Source organism: Vulpes lagopus, chromosome 6 (assembly GCF_018345385.1).
Source record: "Vulpes lagopus strain Blue_001 chromosome 6, ASM1834538v1, whole genome shotgun sequence".
NCBI lineage: Eukaryota > Metazoa > Chordata > Mammalia > Carnivora > Canidae > Vulpes > Vulpes lagopus.
In genome coordinates, this window is record NC_054829.1 from 38,482,676 (window position 1) to 38,505,445 (window position 22,770).

Below are 22,770 nucleotides of genomic sequence, written 5' to 3' on the forward strand. Positions count from 1 at the left end.
AAGATGGGTCAAGATATGGGAATCATACGTTTTTAAGCCAACTTCTCTGAGTCGGGTTTATCTTTCAAGTATCTTGCACTTTGTCAGAGACAGCCATAAGGGGGAAAAAAAAAAAGAAGAAGCAGGAGCAGCAGCAGCAGCATGGTGCCTGAAATGTCCACATTTCAAATAAAATAGACTGCACAGACAGCTTATCATGTATAGGGCTTTGGCTTTTTGTCCTGCCTAGTGACATCGTATTTGCTTTCGGTGCTGGTCCGGATGAGGTCTGGTAGGTATAAGCTCGTCTCCGAGGCTGTCCGGGTGGTTCTTTCCCGTACTCCACTATTCTCAGCCCTGTTCTGGAAACAACTGTTTTTAAGGACGCGGCAGTTAACCTCGCGGTTGCAGCTCCCTGGCTCCTGCCAACACCCTTCTTCAGCCTTCCCCGCGCGGACCCACGGCCCCTCCACAGCGGATACTGGGCACCCTGAGAGCCGTGGCCTTGAGGTCTCTAAGCCTCCCTCCGTGGCCCGGCTCCCAAGACCCCGGTCCCGGGCTCAACTTCGGGAGTTGGGAGGGCGGCTCGGCTCGGAGCTGCTTCTCCCTGCTGACCTTCTCCGTAGGTTCTCAGCCTAACGGGAGGAAGGTTCGCGTGCTCTCGGCAGATGCCCTCGTCGGTAGCCGCAGGCCGGGGCCGCCGCGGGCCGCGGGAGGCCGGGGGGGGGGGGGGTCAGGCTATTTCCACCTGCGTGTGGCAGGCTTGGGAGCAGCGAAGCGGCGGCGGCCGGAGGAGGAGGAGGAGCGCCAGCGGCGGCCGCGGCGGGGCCGGGAGGAAGAGGAGGGGGAGGAGGAGGAGCTGAGGCTGCGAGAGCGGCAGCCGGCAGCTCGGCCGGAGTTGCAGCGGCGGCGGCGGCGGCGGCGGCGGCGCTGACAGCGCAGCATCCCCGAGCCGCGGGTCCCGGCGGGGGCCGCGCAGCCACCGCACCTTGGCCCCGCCAGACCGCCTCGGCCGCGCCGGTGGAGCGGGGGGCACCGCCAGCCATGGCCGCGCCGCCGGATCCCCGAGACGAGCTGCTGCCGCTGGCAGGCTCCGGGTCCCAGTGGCTCGGGGACCGGGGGGAGGGGGAGGACGAAGCGCTGACGGCGACGGGGGCCAAGCCGGCGCCGCAGGCGGGGGAGCCCGGCCGGGGGTTGGGCGCCGGGGCCGGGGAAGCGGCGCCGCGGGAACTGGACTCGGGCCCCGCCCGGCCGCCGCCCGTTGCCATGGAAACTGCATCCACAGGTAAGGCGGGCGCAGCTGCCCCGCAAATGGCGTCGGGGACCCGGGTCCCCCCCCCCCCAGCCGGCCCCCTTCCCCGCACCTCGGCTCCGCACCTCGCCCGCGCTCTCTACCTTGAGCACCAACCTCTCGGCCCGCTTCGCCACGGGCGACTGTAAATATTGGCGGACTGGTAGAAAACAGGATCTTTACATTTTATTTATTTATTTATTTATTTTCACCTCCAGAGGCTCGGAAGAAGACACGATACTACTGATTCATCTTATTTTATTATCGTTGTTACCTCGGCTTTGCAGATTGTCCTCGGAGGCAAGCCGCGGCACCCCGGCTGCAGGCGCGCCCGCCGACAAGTTTCTTCCCTCCGCCGAGGGGTTGGGGCTGTAGGGCCCGCTCGGCCAGTTGCGGTGATTTTTTGGGGCGTGTTTGCGCTCGGCGTGCGCGCGGGCTCCAGGGGACGCAGACAACAAAGCGCCGGGCGGGCGGGCCGCGGCTGGATCCCGCTGGGGCCGGGGCACGGATGTGGCTGGAAGTCTCCCTTGCCCCTTGGCTCCACACGTCGCCACACCCTGCTCCCTCCCAGCGCCCCCTCCCGTTCCCACCTCCCCGTCTCTGCCGCCGAGAGCAGAAATCGCAAGGTGTGCGTGTCTCGTTCCGGAGCGGCAGCTTTGCGAGAGGATTGGGAGTTGTGGCTGCCCCCGCCCGGAGCTGCCCAGATGTCCCCATCTTGCAGGGAGCATTGAAACTTGGAACCAGTAAGAGCTGCCGGCCTGGCTGCGGCGTGAGGGGGCTTGAGTGGTGGTGGTGAGCGAACGAGGCACAGCTTACCGGCAGCCCGAACACCCCCACCCCGAAACCCCGGGCATTTGGAAATTGCCTTCATTTCGGTCACTCTTAGCCGGATTCCCCCTCTTCAAGCCAAGCCCGGAGCGCGCGGGTGCCCAGCTGGGACCAGGGAGGGCCTCGGAGCATCCAGGCCGAAGGATGCGGGAGGGGAGCTTTGGGGAGGGGCTGCCGGCCCGGGGGGCCCAGTGTTTCCAGACAGAGGGTTTGAGGGGGCCCTGTTGTGTTGTTTTCTGCAAAAGCTTTGCTGTAGTGGGATGGGGGTTGTGTAGCTGTAGTCCTCGAGGATCTGGGGTAGTGGGGGCTTCCGGGAGAGAGAAAGGGGGTGGGACTGCCTGCTGTTCTCGGCAGCTGATTTAGGGGAACCCCTTTCTTAAGCCACCTTCTCTCTTAAGGGGTCATGTGGAGTGCGTTAGGTAGTCTTAACTCTGGTCTAGTACAAAACATTTGAGCTGAGGAAAGCAGGTTTGGGGAATGCATTAAGTAAAACATTTCAACATTCTGGTGGGATGAGAAAAAATTGGGACCATAACCAGAAAAAGAGAGAGAGAGAGAGAGAGAGAGAGAGAGAGAGAAAAGAAAACTCCAAGGAAGAAAAGCCCATTTGTCATATATTAATTATTATATGAGGGGGTGAGGGTGGGAAGGATTTAAGACTAAGAATTGTTGCCCAGCCTCTCAACTTCATCTAAATGAAAACAAAACTCAGTATAATTGCAAAGAAAGATGGAAGAAGATAATAAACAAAGGGAGGTACGATTTTTTGGTGGTTTACCATTACTGTTTTTTGTAGCTCACAGTTCAGAACCTTTATCCACCATCATCAAAGTCAATTATTTCTTTACGAATACTCCCACTGGTGTCACAAAGGTTAGGAGAACCTGAGAAAGGAAGCTGGTGCCCTGTGTTCAGTAGCATACTATGCACTAAAATGAGTTGTTATATATAAACTATTTAAAACCTCTCTTGTCACAAAGTAGCCATTTGGAATTTTTAACATTGTTATTGTTATTAATATGGGAAATTATAGAAATATTTTACTTTGTTGAATGTGTTGGAGGTTTCCTGTCTTAAACAACAAATACGCTAGTAAAATGGAACATGATCATGCTAAGTTTGGATGGGAAGGGGATGAAGGGAGGGAAAGGAGCATATATTTTGCATATTCATAGAGGACATTTTTATTTTATTATTGCTGCTTGAAGGAATGTCTCATATAGTTGTTGATTATTTACTATTTTAAATCTACATGTTTTATATTTCTTATACTGGAGAGGTTTCTATTAGAGACCTAGATGCTGGAAATGATATCTAAATAAATAGCTGGGTTTCGAAAAATATGAACAGAGGCTGACTCAGATTTTGTAGCTTCCTTGTCAGTTATTGTGGCAGTTTTATTGCTATAAGCAAAGTCAGGAGGTGCATCTTTAACTTTATCAGAGACAAAATCCAGAGGGAGCCTATTAAATACACTGATTTACTTTTTTTTTTTTTTTTTAAAGAATGGTGCTCTTTGAGACTCAAACTAAGAAGTAGCTTGGATTTTGAGCATGACGCACTGTAAACAGATTTTGTTTCTTTTTCAGATAGAATTATAAAGCGTAAGACAGATATTGATATTTTAAAAGCTTTTCTTTCTGAAAAACAGCACTAATCGTGCCATCTGGACAGAAATTCTGTTTTTATTTTTATACATTGATGGTAATTAGAGCTCCTAAAGGAACATTTCCAAAAATATTTCTTAGTAATGGTCCTGCAATGAATATATGCTTAAACATCATTAAAACTGCACTGTATTTTCAGGTATTCTCACTACTTCTGTCCATTTTGTGGATTGGAAAAGTTCTTAATAAAAAGTAACACTTTCTTTTAAAGCTGCAATTTTTCATGTTTAAAATTGACAATGGGCATGCAAAATGATGTCTATTGCCAAGGGAACATTTAATACACCATGTGTAGGCCACAACATGTTAGAGTTGTTAAATCATGAATCAGTGCCATCATCTAATAACTTCATACAAAGGATGGTAAGAGCAACTGTTTTGTTTTTTCATGATCAGTTATTTTATTCCTGGAAACTATTCAAAGGGAGCATACAATAACACAAGGATAGAAGAATGGCCCATTGTTTAAAGGAAGAATTTAAAATAGAACATTTGAACAAAATGCAGTGGTGAGAAGTTAACTCATGGTCACTTTGGAAATTAACTCATTGACTGTTTTATGTGTGCAAGGCAAAATGAAGAGCAGAAGGGAGAATGGCCCAGAGAAATTGGTATGATTTGCTTCTTTAATACTAACTTATAGATAATTTGACTTAAATTTCTGGATGATTGGAGAGAGAAAGAAATCTTTATTTGGGCCACAATGCTCATAAATTTTTATTTTTCAAAAGTTGAATGTGATACTCTTTTGAAAAAACTATAAATTATCTATCATGATTGAAATAACTTCAGAATATTTGTATATCCTGTGTTTATTCTGCTTAGTATAATAAATTATACCATATACATTACTGAATCACTGAAATTCAGTGGAACCTAAAATTCATATGGAGGCTGGATTGAATCTCTTAACTTGTGGATGTGTTTGAATGATGTGTGTACATTTTTTTTTTTTTTTTGGAGACATTCCCAGCAATCCCCTTCAGAAGGTGTAAATTTCAATTTTCTGTTTTCTTTCATCTTTTGAGAAATGTGTTGGAATGAGTAGGAACACTACTTTTACAATATTTTGCAGAATGTATGAGAAGAATAGAGTTTCCAAAGTAATTTATTTCTCTGGACATAGCCTCTGGTTATAATCAATAACATTTTTGGCAGAAAGTATGGTATATATCCTTTCATGTAGGGAATTCAAATCAGCTTAAGTTAAAATTCAGAAACACCTACCCTAAAAATACATTGATAAGGCCTTCTTGCCTCCCGTCTCTTTTCTAGGGTGTTCATCTACTTCTGATTCTGCAGGTTTGGAGACTAGTTGTGGATTTTCTTGCTCATTATACTGTATCCTGAATAGTGAGGGTTCCAGAAAGTTTGTATTATCTGTAAAGTGAGAAACTATTGCCATTCAATTCAACTCAGTAAACATTCATTGGATGCCTTCTTTTTGTAAGTGTCTGTGCTAAATACAGGTCATAGTTTCCTTGAATATGTATGTACATCTTTCTGTTTCACTTTAAATGAGTTTTTTTTTTTTTTAAATTTTTTTTTTTATTTATTTATGATAGTCATACAGAGAGAAAGAGAGAGAGGTAGAGACACAGGCAGAGGGAGAAGCAGGCTCCATGCACCGGGAGCCTGATGTGGGATTCGATCCCGGGTCTCCAGGATCGCGCCCTGGGCCAAAGGCAGGCGCCAAACCACTGCGCCACCCAGGGATCCCTCTGTTTCACTTTAGTATTCAGTTAAATGAAGTGGTTCCTTTGGTGTCATTTTTCATTTTCCTTATTCATAAGACATCACTGGAAGCTTGACTAGGAGGGCATTATAATAATCTAACCACATGAGCACAAGGGCATGAGCACAAGTTTCTGAGGTCAACACAGGATAAATACACACAAGCACAACTTTCTCAGGCCACACAGCTGTGGGAAAACAAAAATCTATATATCTGCATATCTATCAATCTGTGGGGTTGGGAGCAAGGGAAGGGAAGGTTTTATTTTTTTACTGGGGGATTTTAAAGCACATTTGTAAAGCAATACAAATGATTCAGTAGGGGTGGAAAGATGGACAGTGTAGGAAAGAGAGAGAGTGCATTTCCTGCCACTGAATCGGTGAGGGGAATGGATCCAGGGCACAGCAGAGGGATGATGCTAGATGGACTTAAGGACAGTTTGTGGCTATAACTGGAGGGAAGACAGGGGAGTGGGGCCCAGGCATGGGGTGGGGCCGGGCTCAAGTAGTGGTTCTCTTGCAGCTGTTTCTATTTTCAGTGAACTAGGAAGCCAGGTCAAGAGCAGAGCTAAGAAGGGAGTGGAGTTGGAAGTTTGAGAGGAGGGAAGAAAGTATAAAATTGTTGCTAGAATGGCAGGCTGAAAGGACTAGTGGAAACTGGGAATTCTGAGCAGTTCTAAGGCTCAGTGGTCATGAGCTTGACATGAGACCAGTTACATATATGTTATCTCTCTTTCTCTCTCTCTCTCTCTCTCTTTTTTCTTTTTTTTTTTTTTCAGTCACGTTCAGCAGCCTGGGCATCGGTTTGGAGTAGGTGGATGGTTGGACTGTTTTTTTTTTTTTTTTTTTCAGTGAGTATGACAGGAAGAGAGGGGCCTTGGAGGTGAACTGTGTGTATGGCAGGGAGGGTACTGATGGGTTAGATGGGCTGTGGAATTTGGAGAGGAGGAAAGGAGATAAAAAGGGGATGATCCACAGTGAGAAGATGATATAAATGGTTTGTATGTGCTGGTAGGGTGGAAGAACAGATGGGACGGGGATTCCCAAGTAAGGGAACTGAAAGGATAAGAGGTAGTGCTTCCAGAGTGGGTGTTTGAGACAGAGATTAAGAAGGGAGTATAGTTATTGAGGGAAGCAGGAAACAGAGCTGGAATGGAAGACAAGGTCTTTGGAGGAGTGGAGTCCAGAAAAATGGCAAGGGCAGGAGTATGATGACTGAAATCACAAAGAACCATGGCAGGGATTGGGGAGAGACAGTGAACTTGGTGCTGACATCTTTAGGAAAGGACACAGTGGAGCAATCCCGGTAGCTCAGTGGTTTAGCGCTGCCTTCAACCCTGTGATCCTGCAGACCCGGGATCGAGTCCCACGTTGGGTTCTCTGTGTGGAGCCTGCTTCTCCCTCTGCCTGTGTCTCTGCCTCTCTTTCTCTGTGTGTCTCTCATGAATAAATGGGTAAAATCTTAAAAAAAAAAAAAAAAAAAAAAAAGGAAAGGACACAATGGCCTGGGCTTCAAAGCTAGGAGTTTTTCAAGGGAGATGGAAGACAGTGTCCTGTAAAATTATACATGTGAAGTCCTGACCTGAGGTTCTGCAGACTCTACTTAATATGTACAGAACGTAGGAGCTGCAACTTAAAATAGTTCATTGTGGCGGATGGGAACTTTGAGGGTTGTAATTAAATATGAGCTAGTGGTATGGTGAAATTACTAAAATCTCTTATGTAATTTTAGATAGTATTAATACAAAGTCTTGGGTACACATTATATGAGGTAATAATTCCTCTAGATTTTGTTCTAGGTAGATTTGGAGTCTTGTACTAAACAATGGATACCATGCTGTGAGAGACACTAATGAATTAAAAAAGGTTGAGAAAAGGGTGACCAGACTGATGAGGCTTCTAGAAAAAAATGCCACTTGAGAAATGGCTGAAGAAGTCAATAATTTTTAGCCACAAGAAAGGAAGAATTAAACGAGATCTGAATGCTGAATCTGAATACCAGAAGCTCTCTTTTGAAGCAGACACATGACTCGTATGATTTCACAGGGCAGAATTGGGATGGTGGATAAATTAGAGAAGCAGATTCCTACTTAGTGAAAGAGAAAGGTCTACTAACTAAAACTACCTGGAAAAGAGGTAGGTTGCCTGTCAATTACTGACATTCAAACAAAAGTGAGGTAGTTGTTTATTGGTGGAAACTTTGAAAGGAAGGTATTAGTTATACTAAGATCTTCATACCTTCCTAAGAGAAAACAATGTGCCTAACTTTATGCTGTGGTTGTTAACATGGACGTATTTCTCAAAAGTGAAAAGTGTACTAATGATATCAGAAACAGAGTCCATCACAAAAACCATAGTTAACTTCAAACTGACTACCTAAAATGCACTCTCCACAAAATTGTGGCCTCCTTGAAATTCTCTAGTTCTCCATTGTCAAGAAAAACTCCATAATGTAACATATTTAAGAACTACACAATTTTTTTTATAAAATTTTTTTTTTAATTTTTTTATTTATTTATGATAGTCACAGAGAGAGAGAGAGAGGCAGAGACACAGGCAGAGGGAGAAGCAGGCTCCATGCACCGGGAGCCTGATGTGGGATTCGATCCCGGGTCTCCAGGATCACGCCCTGGGCCAAAGGCAGGCGCCAAACCGCTGCGCCACCCAGGGATCCCCCAAGAACTACACAATTTTTAAAAAAGAACTATACAATGTTATTCCACTTGGGGATTATTAATCTTTTTTTTAAATTTTTATTTATTTATGATAGTCACAGAGAGAGAGAGAGAGAGAGAGAGGCAGAGACACAGACAGAGGGAGAAGCAGGCTCCATGCACCGGGAGCCCGACGTGGGATTCGATCCCGGGTCCCCAGGATCGCGCCCTGGGCCAAAGGCAGGCGCTAAACCACTGCGCCACCCAGGGTTCCCCCACTTGGGGATTATTAACCTAAATGAGAAGCATCATATTTGCAAGCATTTTTTATTTATTTATTTTCCTGAACTATCTTTTTCATATTTTGGTAACATATCTAATTCTATAAATATTCAACATATTCTAAAATGTTTGGGGAATTCATTACATAATTCTGTAGTGCTAAAGGCATCATCTGAATCTCTCCTTAGTCCTCTGCCTCACTATCTGTAAATTTATATGAGATTATTCATTGTAAAACCATGTCTGCTGGGCTTCCTAATGAATTACATTTTTAACTGGAACAGTTCCGTATTCTTATTTTCATCTCTGATCCCTAAATGGATTTTCTAATTCATATACTGCATGAGATTCTTATAAAACCAGTTATAGACCAAATTCTTGCTTCTTGAATGTGGGGAATTTGTTGAATATATCATCTTCCAAAATACCTAGAATTTTGTTTTAGGCAAGGCAAATCTTTATGCATTTTCAAAAAAACAACTCTTGGATAACAAAAAATCATGTGTGTTCAAGTTATTGCTGATCTAGTTGATGAGCATAAGAACGAAAACCAATGTCACATCTATCTTTGGCATGAATTTTGCAACTGATCCTGAAAAATCAGGGCTTCTCAAAATGTGGTCTGGAGACTGTCTGCTTCAAGATCACATGAGGTAATCCACAGACTTCAAACTAGGAAACCAGCCTGCTAGATGCATATTAAAACTTCAGGAAGCACCAATTTATTGAATTTCCTCCTTATGCTTGGCATTTTGCTAGGAACTGTGGGGAATAGAGGAACATGAGCTATCTTCCCTTTTTCCCATTCTTCTGAGCTTACTGTCTAGATGGGAGATAAGACCATTTCACACAAAATAAAGGTAAAGAAGTCAGAGTCCAGCTTGCTGCTTCGATGGATGGTACGAGCTCTAAATACTATGCCAATTTCATGATTTTATGGATCCCAGAGTACCTGGTCTTTTGAAAGAGGTGGAGTGTGACTTATATCTAAAGGATAGACAAGAATAGGAATGAGCGGAAGTGAGCTGAAAGATTGGGTGAGGTGAGAAACATGGGTGACAACTTGGGGATGACCAATGAGTAGGCTGGTTTAACCTGTCCATCTGGATGAGGGGAAATAGATTCTAGGGGGCTTGAAAACTACTCCCAGGACTAGATTCTTTGTATGTGGCTTTTGGGACCTTTGAAGGTTTCTGGGTGGGGGAAGTAATATTATAAAGCTGTGTTAAGGAGGACAGTAGCGCAGAAGATGAACTTAGTGGGGAAGGCTGACCCACTATCAGTGTCAGGGCCTTGAATAAATAGCCATGGGAAGAATGGTGAGGGGCTTCCCTGAAATATTCAATAGGACTTTGTGACTGACAGGATGTGGGGTGTGAGGAAAAGGATAAAAGACAGCTCTAGAGTTCTGTGTCCAATGGTTGGGGGGATATTGATGTTCTAGAGGTGTAGGGAGGGGGAACTAGTTAGAGATGTGAGGATACTGGATTCATTTTTAGTCACATGGGGCTTGATAGGATGATAGTCAGACCCTTGAGTAGAAATCTCCACTTGGCACTGAAAATAAAGGAGTGGATTTTAAAGATGAAAACTGGATTATTGATATAGATTTAGAAGGTTGCAAGAGAAGTCATAAAATAAATTTGATTTTTGAAATAGAGTATGTTGTATGGGAAGAATAAAGGGCCAAGACCAGAGCAAGAGCTCCTTGCCTCTTACTAGCTGAGTGGCATTAGGCAAGTTTTTGAACCTCCCCGAGCCTCAGATTCTATAGTAGTGTATATGGTACTAGCTCTTGTAGAGGGTCTGGCAATCAAATGGTAATTACTCTCGTCATTAAAGTTTCATGGAAGCCAAGATGGCATGGTGTAGAATGAGCTCTGACTGAGAAAGCAGATTTTTTTTAAAGCTTTAATTATTTCAGAGAGAGAAAAAACACAAGCAGGAGGAGAGGCAGAGGGAGAGGAACAGACTCCCCACTGAATGGGGAACCCAATATGGGGCTCAATCCCCAGACCCCGAGATCATGACCTGAGCCAAAATCCAGAGTCAGACACCTAACTGGCTGAGCCATCCAGGTGGCCCTGAGAGATTTATTTCATCTTGGCTTTGGCACCTAATATCATGCCAATGTGGGCAAATCTACTTTACATCTCAGTTTCTTCATTTATAAGATGGGTATGAAACTGTTGTCCTGGCTATCTCACTGAGCTGTCATGAAGATCAAATGAAGTAACGTGGGGAGGCAAATGCAAATTGCAAATAACTAATTATCTGTAAGGTGCTATTAATAGGAAGCCTGGTCGGCCTTGTCAGAATGCAGAGGAGAGGTCTAGGAGAACAAAGACGGAGAAACAGACATGCTACCTTAGCCTTAGGCTTTTTAATAGAAAATGCTTGCTGTGCTTACCTGGACCTCAGCCAAATCTCAGCAGGGAGTGTCAGGAGAGCACAGAAGAATGGGGGTGGGGAGAAGTCTGTTCTGGTGGAGTGCATCGGAAGACATTTTGGCTACAAGAAGTGCAGTTGGGATGGTGACCTGCTCCATTGTTCATGTCCTTTTGAGTGATCTGTGACCAGAGCAGGGCTGAAGGGTGCCCAGGGAGGACAGCTGGAGTGAGTGCAGACAGCAGATGGAAGGGCAATAAAGGTAGGAAGCTATCCTAGGTTTGCATGAGAGTTGGCCTGGAAGAGGCTGTTTTTCTCACCAAAGAGGGTATAACAGTGAAAACCAGCTCTTGCCATTACCTACCCCCCACCTCTTGCTCAGAGGGCAAGATTAAATCAACTGGTCCTGTGGTCTTGTGGGTATCTGCAGGCTACTCTTATGGCCCTGTAGGTTAAAGTCGTTTATAAATAGACTAATGCCTCTGGAAAGATGGAGCAAATGCACTTTTCTTTATTCCCCCTGCTAAGTATAGCCTAACCTCCTGAACACTGCATATAAAATAAACATAAGAAGACTCTGAAAAGTGGAGAGAAGAAGGCAGACTTACTAGGGACCATGGGACCTGAGGAAGAACACAGCGGTGAATTCTCTGAGTTTTCTTTTTCCCTCATATAGCTCAGACTGGGTACATGAGAAGCCAGCAACTGAGAAATGCCGATGGGCACAGACAAAAAGCACCTGCAAGAAAGCCTGTTCTCTCCAGCCAGAAGACCAGGAAGGGAACAGCTTAGCAAGACATAACTTTTTGACAAAACTTCTCAGCTCCAACCAAACACCACAAAATAAACTGCTTGCACCCATCCCTGTCCCACCAGCAAAATCCATGTGGGGAGCCTAGACTTCCATCCTGTGAAGCTGTAAGAGGCACCCCAACAATCCCAATGGAGACCATGTGGGAAGCCTGGACTTCTACCCAGCAGAGGAAGGCTTTGGACTTAATAGGCCAGCCAGCTAGTGTGTGTCAGGGGATGCTGAGAGGAGAGACAGGCGTTTTAACACTGCTCTCTGGTAATGAGACTGAGTGGAGAACCTGAACTCCATCCCTAGCCTTGCCCCCAACCCCTGCCCCAGTAGTAATAAGGCAGCATTCTTCTTCCTCATTACTGTGGCACTTAAATAAAATCTGTAGCCTCATAAGAAAACACCCCAGATGTCCAGACTTTAATTGAAAATCACTGGTCATACCAAAACCCAAGAAGATCTGAATTTAAATGACAAGGGATAATCAAGACAAAGATGACACAGATGTTGCGATTATATGACAAGGATTTTAACGCAGCCATCAGAAAAAGGCTTCCATAAGCTGTTATGAACTCACTTGAAATGAGTAATAAAATGGAAAAAGTCCCAGTAAGGAAATAGAAAGTTTCCGTGATGAAAAAATACATGGAAGAGCGAAGAACCAAAGGGAAATTTTAAGACTGACAAATACAATAACTGAAAGAATTGGATAGAAAAACCCACAAAAATTCAACGGATGAACTCAATGGTAACACGGAAAGGATAGAGGGAAGAATCTGTGAACTTGCAGGTAAACAACAGAAACCAGCAATCTGAATGGCAGAGAGAAAACAGACTGCAAGTACAAGTGAAGGAGTAATGAAACCCTCCACTGTGCAGCACAGATGTGGGTTCTGGGCCTTGTTCCCTTTCTCCGATGTCCCTCAAGCATTGATGTGGACAAACCACAGTGAGAACAGACTTAGAGGTGTATGCCTCGGGTTTGCTTAGTGCATAAAGTCTAAGCTGTGTTGGCTGAGATGTGGGCTGTAGGGAGAAGAACCTAGCAGTACTATTTTAAGTCCTTGAGCTTTTTTCTACATTTGCAATACTTACTGGTTTCTGACTGTCTAGTACTTAGGTAACTAAATATGTACACGTATTAGCTAAAGTATTTATTTAACAAGCACGTCTGTAGCACATACAGTGTATTCTAAGCTCTTTACATTTCACTGTTATGACCTCCCAATGAAGGTGTAGTAATCCATCCCATTTTACAGATGAGTAAGGAGAGATGGGGAGGGGTTACGTGACTGCCTAAAGTCAGGCAGTAAGTGGCAGCACTGAGATTGGACTCTGAGTCTGTGCTCTTAATTAACCCACCCTTGCCTATTTTAGGCTTTTCTTATGCAACATCTATTTTATGATCTGTGTAGTACAAGTTGTGGGCTCATGAGGCATCACCCTGTGTGAAAGCCTATCTGAACTAGAGTGAGAGAGGCTGGGTGAGGGGGACGGTAGCTAAAATTTGGATTGAGAGTCCTCTGTAGGAACCTCAGCTGAAAGAAACAGTTACATTTAAAAGTGGAATTTTGGGACAGTTGTAAAATGTTGCAGTAGGATCCTCAAACTAACTATTAAAAAACAGAGTGGGAGGGTCATGGGGGAAACTGGGACACATATAAAGAAAAAAAATGGGGAGTCTTAGTTGGCTAGAAGTTAACTGTAAGTCAGTGGGGTGAATGAGCTGCCATCAAGGTGATGGTTAGTCTCTGTTTAGCAGAACTATGTGCTTTTGGCTGGGGTGCAGGTGGGATGTGCTGTTGGGGAGGTGCTGACCACCTGTGTGGCTGGGTGAGGTCCCAAGTGCATTAAGAGTGTCAGAATGGAGATGGTGCAGTTAAACAGAAGCCTTAACTCTGGTTGAAAGAAATGAGGATTTGCAGCCTGCACAAGAGAAGATAAGGATGGGTTATGAAGGCTATCTAAAAATACATGAAGAACTATCAAGTGGCATAGGGACTGAATGTGTTCTGTTTGACTCTGGAAGATGGAGCAGTGGTCAATCAGAAGCGAAGCTGTGAAATATGAAAGTAGCCAGGACTGCTTGAGTTTCTTGTCATTGGAGGTATGTAAGCATAGGTGGGCTGGTCATCTATATAGATAGAGAGGATACACTGGATTAGTAATTTTTTATCTTTTCAGGTTCACAGACTCCCATGGGAGAGTCTGATGAGAGCTTTGTAATCCCTTCCCAGGAAAATGCACTTATAAACACCATTTTGCATACCAATTCTGGAGTTTTTCAGAGGCCTTTTGTGGATAGAGGAATTGAGTAACTTTCCAACTCTTAGAAATCAAGAATTCCAGAAAATCTCATATAGATAGATCACTGTTTATAAAAGGGCACTAGTTTTACAATTCAATAAAATCTTAGTGAATTTATTTATTCAACAAATATTTAGTAAGCACTCTCTAGATGTGTGTGTATGTACAAATACGTACTAGGTATGAGTAGGTGATGATGGAATATAAAAATACCAGAATATAAAAATAACCAGAATATAAAAATAAATGCCATAGAATAGCAGTATAGCCAGACTATGAGGAAGAACAGTTTGTATTAAGGAAAAAGTCTGCATTCCATAAATGCTGTTTCATTATTTTCTAGACTATGCTGTAGCTGAATTTGTATCTCTCAAAAGATTACCAAGCCATGCTCTTTCTACACCGGCTATGGTGAAGTGGGAGAGAGTGTGGACTTATAGATGTCATTCTGGATTCCAGCTCTCCTGATAGCCAGTAGCTGGTCTCAACCTCTGTGGGCAGGGCTAAATGGTGGCTCTAGGTAAATCTTCAGTGTCCAGATAAATGAGGTATCATTTGCTCATTTGCTGCTTTTGTGGATGTTGTACACTTCTGTGTACACTTTAGTCATTGCTGAAGTTTTTGGAACCTGTTCTTACTTAAGGCAACATTCCTTTACTATTATTAGGAGATGCTTGAGAAAGGGGTAAGAGAAGATCTTACTTCTCCCTCTAGTATCCCCACCAGCCATCCAATGCAACAAGAAGTAAATAAACAAATAATCTCTGATGTGGACAAGTGATACTTTTTCAATTTTATGTAAAGTACAGTGTGCTATACTCCTTTTATTTGTGTCTGAATATATCATAAAAGTAAAAACGGTGTGCCCTGCACAAAGCCAGCTTCAAAATAAGTCACCTGGCTCTGCTGCCAACCAGCCTGTAGCCCCAAAGCACTATAATACAGGAAATTTTGGAGTGGCTCCTACAATTAATTTAGCAAACCTTTTATTATAGATAATACAAGGGTAAATTGCAACCCAGCATGTTTGCATTACCAGTATTAAATTTTGAGTTTATTTTTTAAATAAAATCCATGGTGTTAGAGAAGTCTATTTTATTTCACCAGAACTGTGAAAAGGAACAAACACCTAGTACCAGTTCCTAGAAATTGCATAATCTTTTAAAGGCCAGGCATTTTATAATTTGGATGTTTGCCTATCAGAAGTCTCAGAGGAATCGGTTTCACTTCTATAAATAATGTGGAACAATTGCAAAAATCTTGTTTTAGAGAGAGGTAATGTACATTCTAGAGAAATGAGCCCCAGAGATATCCTGTCTTGAAGGTAGACATGTATTAGAAGGGAAGAGTTTGCAGTGGGTTGTCAGGCCATTTGTGTGCCCCCCCCTTTCAGGTATAATACTCCACTTTGTGCTCACTACATATCTAAGCATTATAATAACTTCCAGGAACATTGGTTCCCAAATGAAGTCTCCATCAGTTTGCCAACAAAAAAGCTCGCCATTCATTCTGTCATCCAGGAGACATCCAGGTGAACCTTTAACTGTATCACTTAACATGTAATGATCGGGTTTCCCTGTGATCAATTGTGTGAAAAAGTCTCTTAGATATTGATTTGATACTGAAATGCTCCATTGTATCATGAATCTCATGCAGTATAATTTTCGGTTCATAAAAGAGAAACTTGGCACTTCAGTTGAAAACAAGAGCATAGAACTTCTTTTCTTCTATGAAGGGCCCTGTCCTACAGGGGGGAGAAGAAGTCAGTGGGTGACTGTGGATGAGATAAATGGAACTTAATTTATTTGATTTTCTTAGTCATATGGAAGGATTTAATTCCAGTCTTGTTTTAAAATTATAAAAACAGGGGCACTTGGGTGGTTCAGTCAGTTAAGCATCTGACTCTTGATTTAGGCTCAGATCATGATTTCAGGGTTGTGGGATTGAGCAGGGCTTTGCTCTCAGTAGGGAATCTGCTTGAGATTCTCTCTTTCCCTCTCCCTTCCTCCCTCCTCCCTCTCTGTTCCCCTATGCACTTGCACTTTCTCTTTCTCAAATAATAAATAAATCATTAAAAAATAGTAAAACAATAAATGTTTGCAAGATAAAAAAAATCTTATCATCATATCTGCTTTGCACAATTCTTAGTGCCAACCTGGTATTGTGGTTTGAGTGTTCAATGAAATATTTGTAACACTTGACTCTTAGTGAGGACCTTAGAAATGTTTGCCATTCTTATTATTGTTTTTAATTAACTATTGCATTTTTTATTTGCATAATCATCAGTAACCTCCCTTAAGTGCTTTAGAATGGATAAAGCACTGATGTCATTTATCTAGTGATCCTCATTTTACAAATGTCAACTCTGAGAAAGGCCAAAGCCCCATCTCTAACTGAGGTGATAGGCATGGGGAGGAGGGTGGTGATGGAGGAAGAATGCTTGACCCTTGGAATGGACACAAATAGATTAACAGGGAGGGAAAGTAGGGGAATATATATGGATTTATTTTAAAAATGAGCAAAAGAGAGATAGGTAACAGCTTTCCCAAATTCTAGAAATGGGGTTCTTGACCTTAGTTTCCTCCAAAATTACAATATGCTTTTTTTTAATTGTTTAGATCCTTAAACTTTGAGAGGTTTTTCTTTCCAAGTGAGTTGACCTCAGCAGGCCCCTGAGGCTCAGGAGTAGAAGCTTGGGGTGTTCAGTGCAGGGCTGCCCAGAGCTATCTTACCTGAAGGCTGAATGAAATCAAAGTAGTGGGCTGAGTCAGGCCTATGGGCTGAAATGTTCCTTCTTCCACTAGGGATATTCCAAAGGAGTCATGTTAGCTTTATCTAAATGGAGAAAAAAATAGCTCAGTTTTCTCTCGGAAATAAGGGATTATTTGTAAACTTTTCTAATCTGCACAACTAGCTCTGAGATTTACAAATGTGGTGGTTTGGATAGCACTACTGGAGGGTTAACTGGTTGTCCTTTACCATGCTTAAGTATAAAAATGTACTTTATACCTTGACTGAGAAATGGGGGTAGTTAAGGAAAAGAGAGGAAACAGAACAAAGTGAAGAAAGTTAACATTTATTTAGCATTAGCACATTGGGCTACTCAGGCAGCATCTGATACACATTTCATATACCTTCTTAAGTTAGCTTTAGTATCCAGTGGCCTATTGAGTAAGTAGCGGAAAACTGCACTGTCATTTGATTAATGGTGGTGACCACTAATTTTCATAAGTCCCTTTACTTGCTTCTAGCTAGGTCCAGAAATTAGACATAGAACAGGAGTCTTCCAGTGAGATCCCACTAGGCCTAATGTTATGGGGTTCAAGATGTTGGGGTTCAAGTCGTAGCTGTTATGATATATGTGCATTTTCAGGAATGTTTTTTTAAACCACATTCTTTGGGTGGGGGTCTGCTGAAATAGCCACCTGAGGATTTGGGGTCCTCCCCACGCTTTCATCAATGTGATTTATGTATATGTACTTATTCATACTGTATCAAGTACATGAATGTTTTTTTCTCCTTTTCTAGATGAAAGCTCCTTGAGGCAGATGTTATGTCTCCAATAGTCTATAATCCCTAGCAGAGAATCAAACATAGTAGTGTCAGAATTTCAACCTTTGATGATTTATTTTGTTCTTTGCTTACATAAAAAGGTCTTCATACCATATTGGGGCCATAGCACATTTTCATAAGCTTTTAGTGTTCACAGAATCAATGACTGTTGAAAGAATTTAGAAGTAGGATTTGGATCTTTTATGTATTACTCATGTGACCCCTATTAAATAAATTACAATGTAAATTCTTCTGTTTTATGATTTATAAGAACAATCAGTAAAAAAATTTCATATGTCCTATCACTTTGAATTTCTTTAAAAACTCTAAAGTGCTAACTTGAGAAAGAATTCTTGGCAGTTATGATTAAAAATGATGATAAATGAATTCTGTTAAGGTTTTTTAAATTAATTGAGTGGATGCCCTTGATAAGGTGTTCAATTATCCTGAGAATTTACATAATAAAAATAAAATGCAGTAGTTTGCACGGAGATTAGTTTGACACAATTGTCATTAACAGCTCCTCCTTAGCACCTGGCAGCTCACCTGGCAGCTCAGCCTTCAAAAAGGGGAAGTGGCATTGAGGTACAGATCATTACAGATTAGATCCTCATTTTCTATTAATAGGAATAATGTTGAATTAATATCTTTCATTAGTTTGTGGGTAGCAAGACAAGTCTTTTCCATTCAATTCTCACCCTTTGAAATCTGGACATTTACTTGAGATGAAAGAGGATCCTAGAAATGGGGCTTGAAAACAGATTTGGGCCTGGCAAAAAAATTATTTCAAGTACCCCTGCAAAGATGGCCTGGTTAAGTCTTCATATGGGATTTGTAAATAATATTCAGGCCCTAGGCTCACTTCCTGACTGTCAGGTTGGGCAATCTATGTCAGCTTTCCACATCTCTTGTTGGCCCTGCCTGTGTATGCTACTGTCTCTCCCTGTGGCAGGAACAGTCTGTGGGTTCAGGAGTTAGATCTGTGCAGAAGTAAATGTAGCATGAAGTGGGGTGTTCATCATCCCTGGAAGGTTTGAGCAGAGACTGCATGATTTCCTTTCAGGGATGTTTAAAAGGAAGCTTATTTTCAAGAGGGAAGTTGAACTAGATTACTTCAAATATTCTTTATATTCCTTTTGTCTCAGGATTCCATGATTTTACAATAAAAACTGGGACTTGTTGTGCACTAAGTCCTGTGAATGACTTTAAATTGACACATGCATTTTTATTATTGAGGCTTTATATTTTTAGCTAAAACTTGCATGAGTCCATATGAGCAAACCAAAACACCAGCAACCTAAGTTAACAGGTAATTTTAATACTGAAAAACATTTTCCACCTGTTATTTTTATGGCATGGTCAGATAAAATGGCTTTGATAAGTAAAACAGAAATAGCAATTAATCATTATGTTCTTTAAAATGCTGCTGGTAGACAAAAATATAAAGTAGTGCTCATGAGGGACAATGGTGAAAGATGGGCACTAATTATTCATTATTATATACTTACAATGCCAGGTATTATGCTAAATGCTGTTGACAGAATGTTTTTAAGAAAATCTTTTCTCAAGAAACTTATTGTCTAATGAAGGAGATAAATAAAGCCATAATTATATTTTATTGTGGAGAACTATGATAAAAGTATGTACATAATGCTATGTCAAGCATCTGAACAGAAGGGAAGATCAGAAAAAGCTTTTTACTGCAAGTGGTCCTGAAACTGAGTTTTAAAGGATGAGAAATTAGCAAGATAAAGCATGGGGAAGACCATTCAGGAAGAAGAGCCCTGCTTAAACCATATTTCCCTCTTCTTGGTTTTTCAAAAATGAATCCTTTTTTTTTTTAAGAATCTCTCAGACCCTAGGTTTCTAGAATGGTGGTAAAGGGGTACAGAGCTCTTTATTTGTTTGTTTTTAAGCCTCTAGTTATTTCTGGTTCATAAGCAAAATCAGTCTCCTCAAAATGGCCACTTCTATGAGAGTACATATGGTTTTCAGAATTGGACAATCTGTGTATCCCAAACAGGAGTGCAGACACCTGGCTAAGGACCAAGGGCACTCAAAACCAGACTAGACAAAGTCAATTTTCTCTAGTAGTAAGTCTTTTAAAACATTGGTCTTCATTACAAAATAAACAGATCCATTAGGGAGGAAATTCACATGGAGTTTTCAAATGTGAGACTTTAAACTTCCTTCATCATGCATCTAGGTTATGCACAGGCCCTGGGGATACATACTTACTCTTCTTTTTTCTGTGATGCTTACTTAGTTGGAAATGTCTGAGGAACACTCTGCAGAAAGGTGTCTGGGTAGATACTCTGGGGTGAGGACTGAGGATGTCAAGAACAAGGTGGCAGATGAATGTGTGTGTGTGTGTATGTGTGCATGCATGTGTGCACGTGCATAGGTATGGGTGTTGAGGTGAGAGGAATGCTGTGGAAAGGAATGCGGGGCTTGATAAATGGTGTCTGCCACATGTGAAAAATGAGAAGGGAGAGAAGCAAAGCTGGGGCAGGATTTATCCCTTGGATCACTCTATTTCTCCTCCCTCAGGAAAGTACCAGTTAACCTGTAACTAGGAAGGGGTACAAGAGATGTCAGTTCTGGTCCTGATTCTTTCTTCCATGATCCTTGTGTTGTAGTGTCACAGACCTTCTCTTATATCGCAGCCTAAATCCCGGCCCTTAGTGGTCCACCCCTGTCTGAGGCTTACAGACATCAAGATTGCTATTACAGAGAGTTCTCAGGCTTTTTGCAGTTGTTCTGAGTTCAGATTTTTATATAAGGAGGCTTCATCAGCTCTATGTTAATCATTCCAGCTGCTGTTGTACCTCATCTATGATAGTGCCATTATGCTTGATGCTGGAGTTTACGGGATGGTGTGGGTTTTTTTTTCTTCTCTATCATGTGCTCTATAGAATTGTCCATGGTACCTGCCCTAACTAGCTTCTTTCTCTGGGTCTAGAAGACTGTCACATGCTGGAAAATTGTGGGGGAGGACTTTCTAGGAGAGGTCAGTGAGTGCGAATAAGTAGTCTTGTAAAGCTGGTGCAAGGGGGATAGACCAGTGGTTCTATGTGTGCCAAGACCCTGCTGGGAAAAGGGGAAGGACGAGGGAAAGTTGGAGGGGGACTGGGCTGTGAAACACTTAGAGCTGTTGGATGCCATACTATGAACTTTAAGTTGGATTTTCTGTTGATAATGGATAATCCTTTGAGGTTTTTCTCATTGAGATAGGAGCTCTCTCAGATTGACATTAAGACAGCAGTCTGGCAAATGTGGGAGGTGGAAGTGGGGAGGGTGGTGAGGGGTGGGAGGTGAGCTGGGGAGCCTCCAGGGCAGTCCCATTGGACATGGTAAGGCCAGAACTGTGGCAGTGAATAGCAAGACCGGTTGGGCTGGAGAGATTTTATAAAGTACAGTGGATAGAACTTGGAGATGAGAAACACCTAAAAAGGATTTCTGTTCCTGGCTTGAACACGTGGATGCAGAGTGATGCCATTAAGTGAAATGGGGTTATGGAAAGAGAGAATCAATGTAAAACACTCTCAAAGATAATAGCACTCTGTTGCAAATGTAATGTATTAATATTAAAATCATATTTCACTTATCTTTAAGGTAATGGTCGTCCACAGTGTTGATTACACAAATGTGGAGGAACCATTAGGAATCACAAAGCTAGTGCTTTTACAAACACTATACAAAAAAATGCAAACTATAAGCCCTTTTAATTTTCAATTTTTAATTGATGCAGGGAATGTACAATACCAAGTTCATGTATAAGGTGATTAAATTTTTTTTTAAGGTGATTAAATTTTTTTTTAAGGTGATTAAATTTTACTTTGGTTATAGGTCTTACTTTATTAGCTATTTATGATATGGAGAAACACTAACCAGTTCTGACTGAATATAGGTTGATTGCACAACTGCATCCTTAGAATTTATTTAGCACCCGTAAGTATTAACCGAAATTGTTAAGTCTTAGAGAACAAAATAAAGCTTGACAAATTATAATAAGATGTCAGAAATATCCTTGGTTATAAACTCATTTGGTAATTTATTAAAGCAACAGGAGAATTCGTTACTTATTTAACTTTCCCCTGTGGTTGTCTTTTTTAAATATTATTTTAAATTGTGGTAAAATAAATATAATATTTACCATCTTAACCATTTTAAAATATACAGTTTAGTGATATTAAGCACATTCACATTATTGTGTAACCATCACTGCCATCCACCTCGAGAACTCACTCTATCCATTAAATAACAGCTCCCCATTCTCCCCACCCCCAGTCCCTGGCAACTACTGTTCCATTTTCTGTCTATAAATCTGAGTACTCTGGAAGGACTCATTACTTTTTCAGCAAGAGAAAACAATACAGTTTTCCTATAACCTCTAATTGGTTTTCTGTGTTGGCTCACATGTAACTGACTCATTGTTGGAATAACTTTTGAAAGGTTTTTAAAGCAGCACAGTGCAGTGGGCTTGTAGAAGAGTAGCATTACCACATTAGTGATCCTTGAACAAGTCCTTCAGAGGCTACCCAGTTCAGATCAGGAGCTAACCAGCAGTCTCCTGACAGGAAGTAGTCCGAGAGTATGGTATCTGGAGTTGCTTTTGGTTTGAATTGGGGGCTACCATTTCCTAATTGTGCAATGTTGGGCAAGTTGATTGGACTTTGAGAGTCTGTTTCTTCATCTGTAAATCACTAGAACCTTGCTTACAGTGTTGTCATGAAGCTTAAATTTGTTATCCTGCATGAAAGCATTTAGAACAGAGGCTGGCTTACAATCGCATTTAATCAATGTTAATACTGTTACTTCTCAGGTGAGTTGTTATTCCCAGTGCCTTGCATTGTCAGTCTGAGCTGATCAGGGAGCAGAACTGGACCATGGCTATAGAACATTTTTTAAAGATATTGCTGCAGTGTATTTGAAATCAGCTAGAACTGGAATGTAAAATATGGTCATGGTTAGTAAAGTTGATGGAGTTCTACTTTGGACTTGATGTGTTTGTCTTTCTACAGTTTTGATAATGGAAATATGAAGGGTGAAAATTAATAAGGCCTTAATGTGGTGACTGACATCCCTGAATACACTACTCAGAAAGATTGTGAATCAAAGCATCACATACTAGAAGGCTTGCCTGGGTTCCTCTGTATTACAGCAGAATCTGGCCATGAGGTAGACTGTGGCCCCTGGTAGGGATTTTCCTCCTTTTCATTAGCTGGAACACTCTTCCCCTTCTCCTAGGGCTTAGTGGAAGAAATGGATCACTCTAGTTGAAAA

The 22,770-nt window shown here is 42.1% G+C and overlaps 1 protein-coding gene across 1 annotated transcript in view; it reads left to right on the forward strand.

The window, feature by feature from the left end:
• The first annotated feature begins 911 nt into the window (after window positions 1-911).
• RTN1 (reticulon 1) overlaps window positions 912-22,770 on the forward strand; it is a 217,338-nt gene continuing 195,479 nt past the window's right edge. The window contains exon 1 of the mRNA XM_041757743.1: window positions 912-1,264. Within this exon, the coding sequence (XP_041613677.1) occupies window positions 1,024-1,264 (241 nt within the window). The 5' untranslated portion in view covers window positions 912-1,023. The remainder of the gene's footprint in view (window positions 1,265-22,770) is intronic.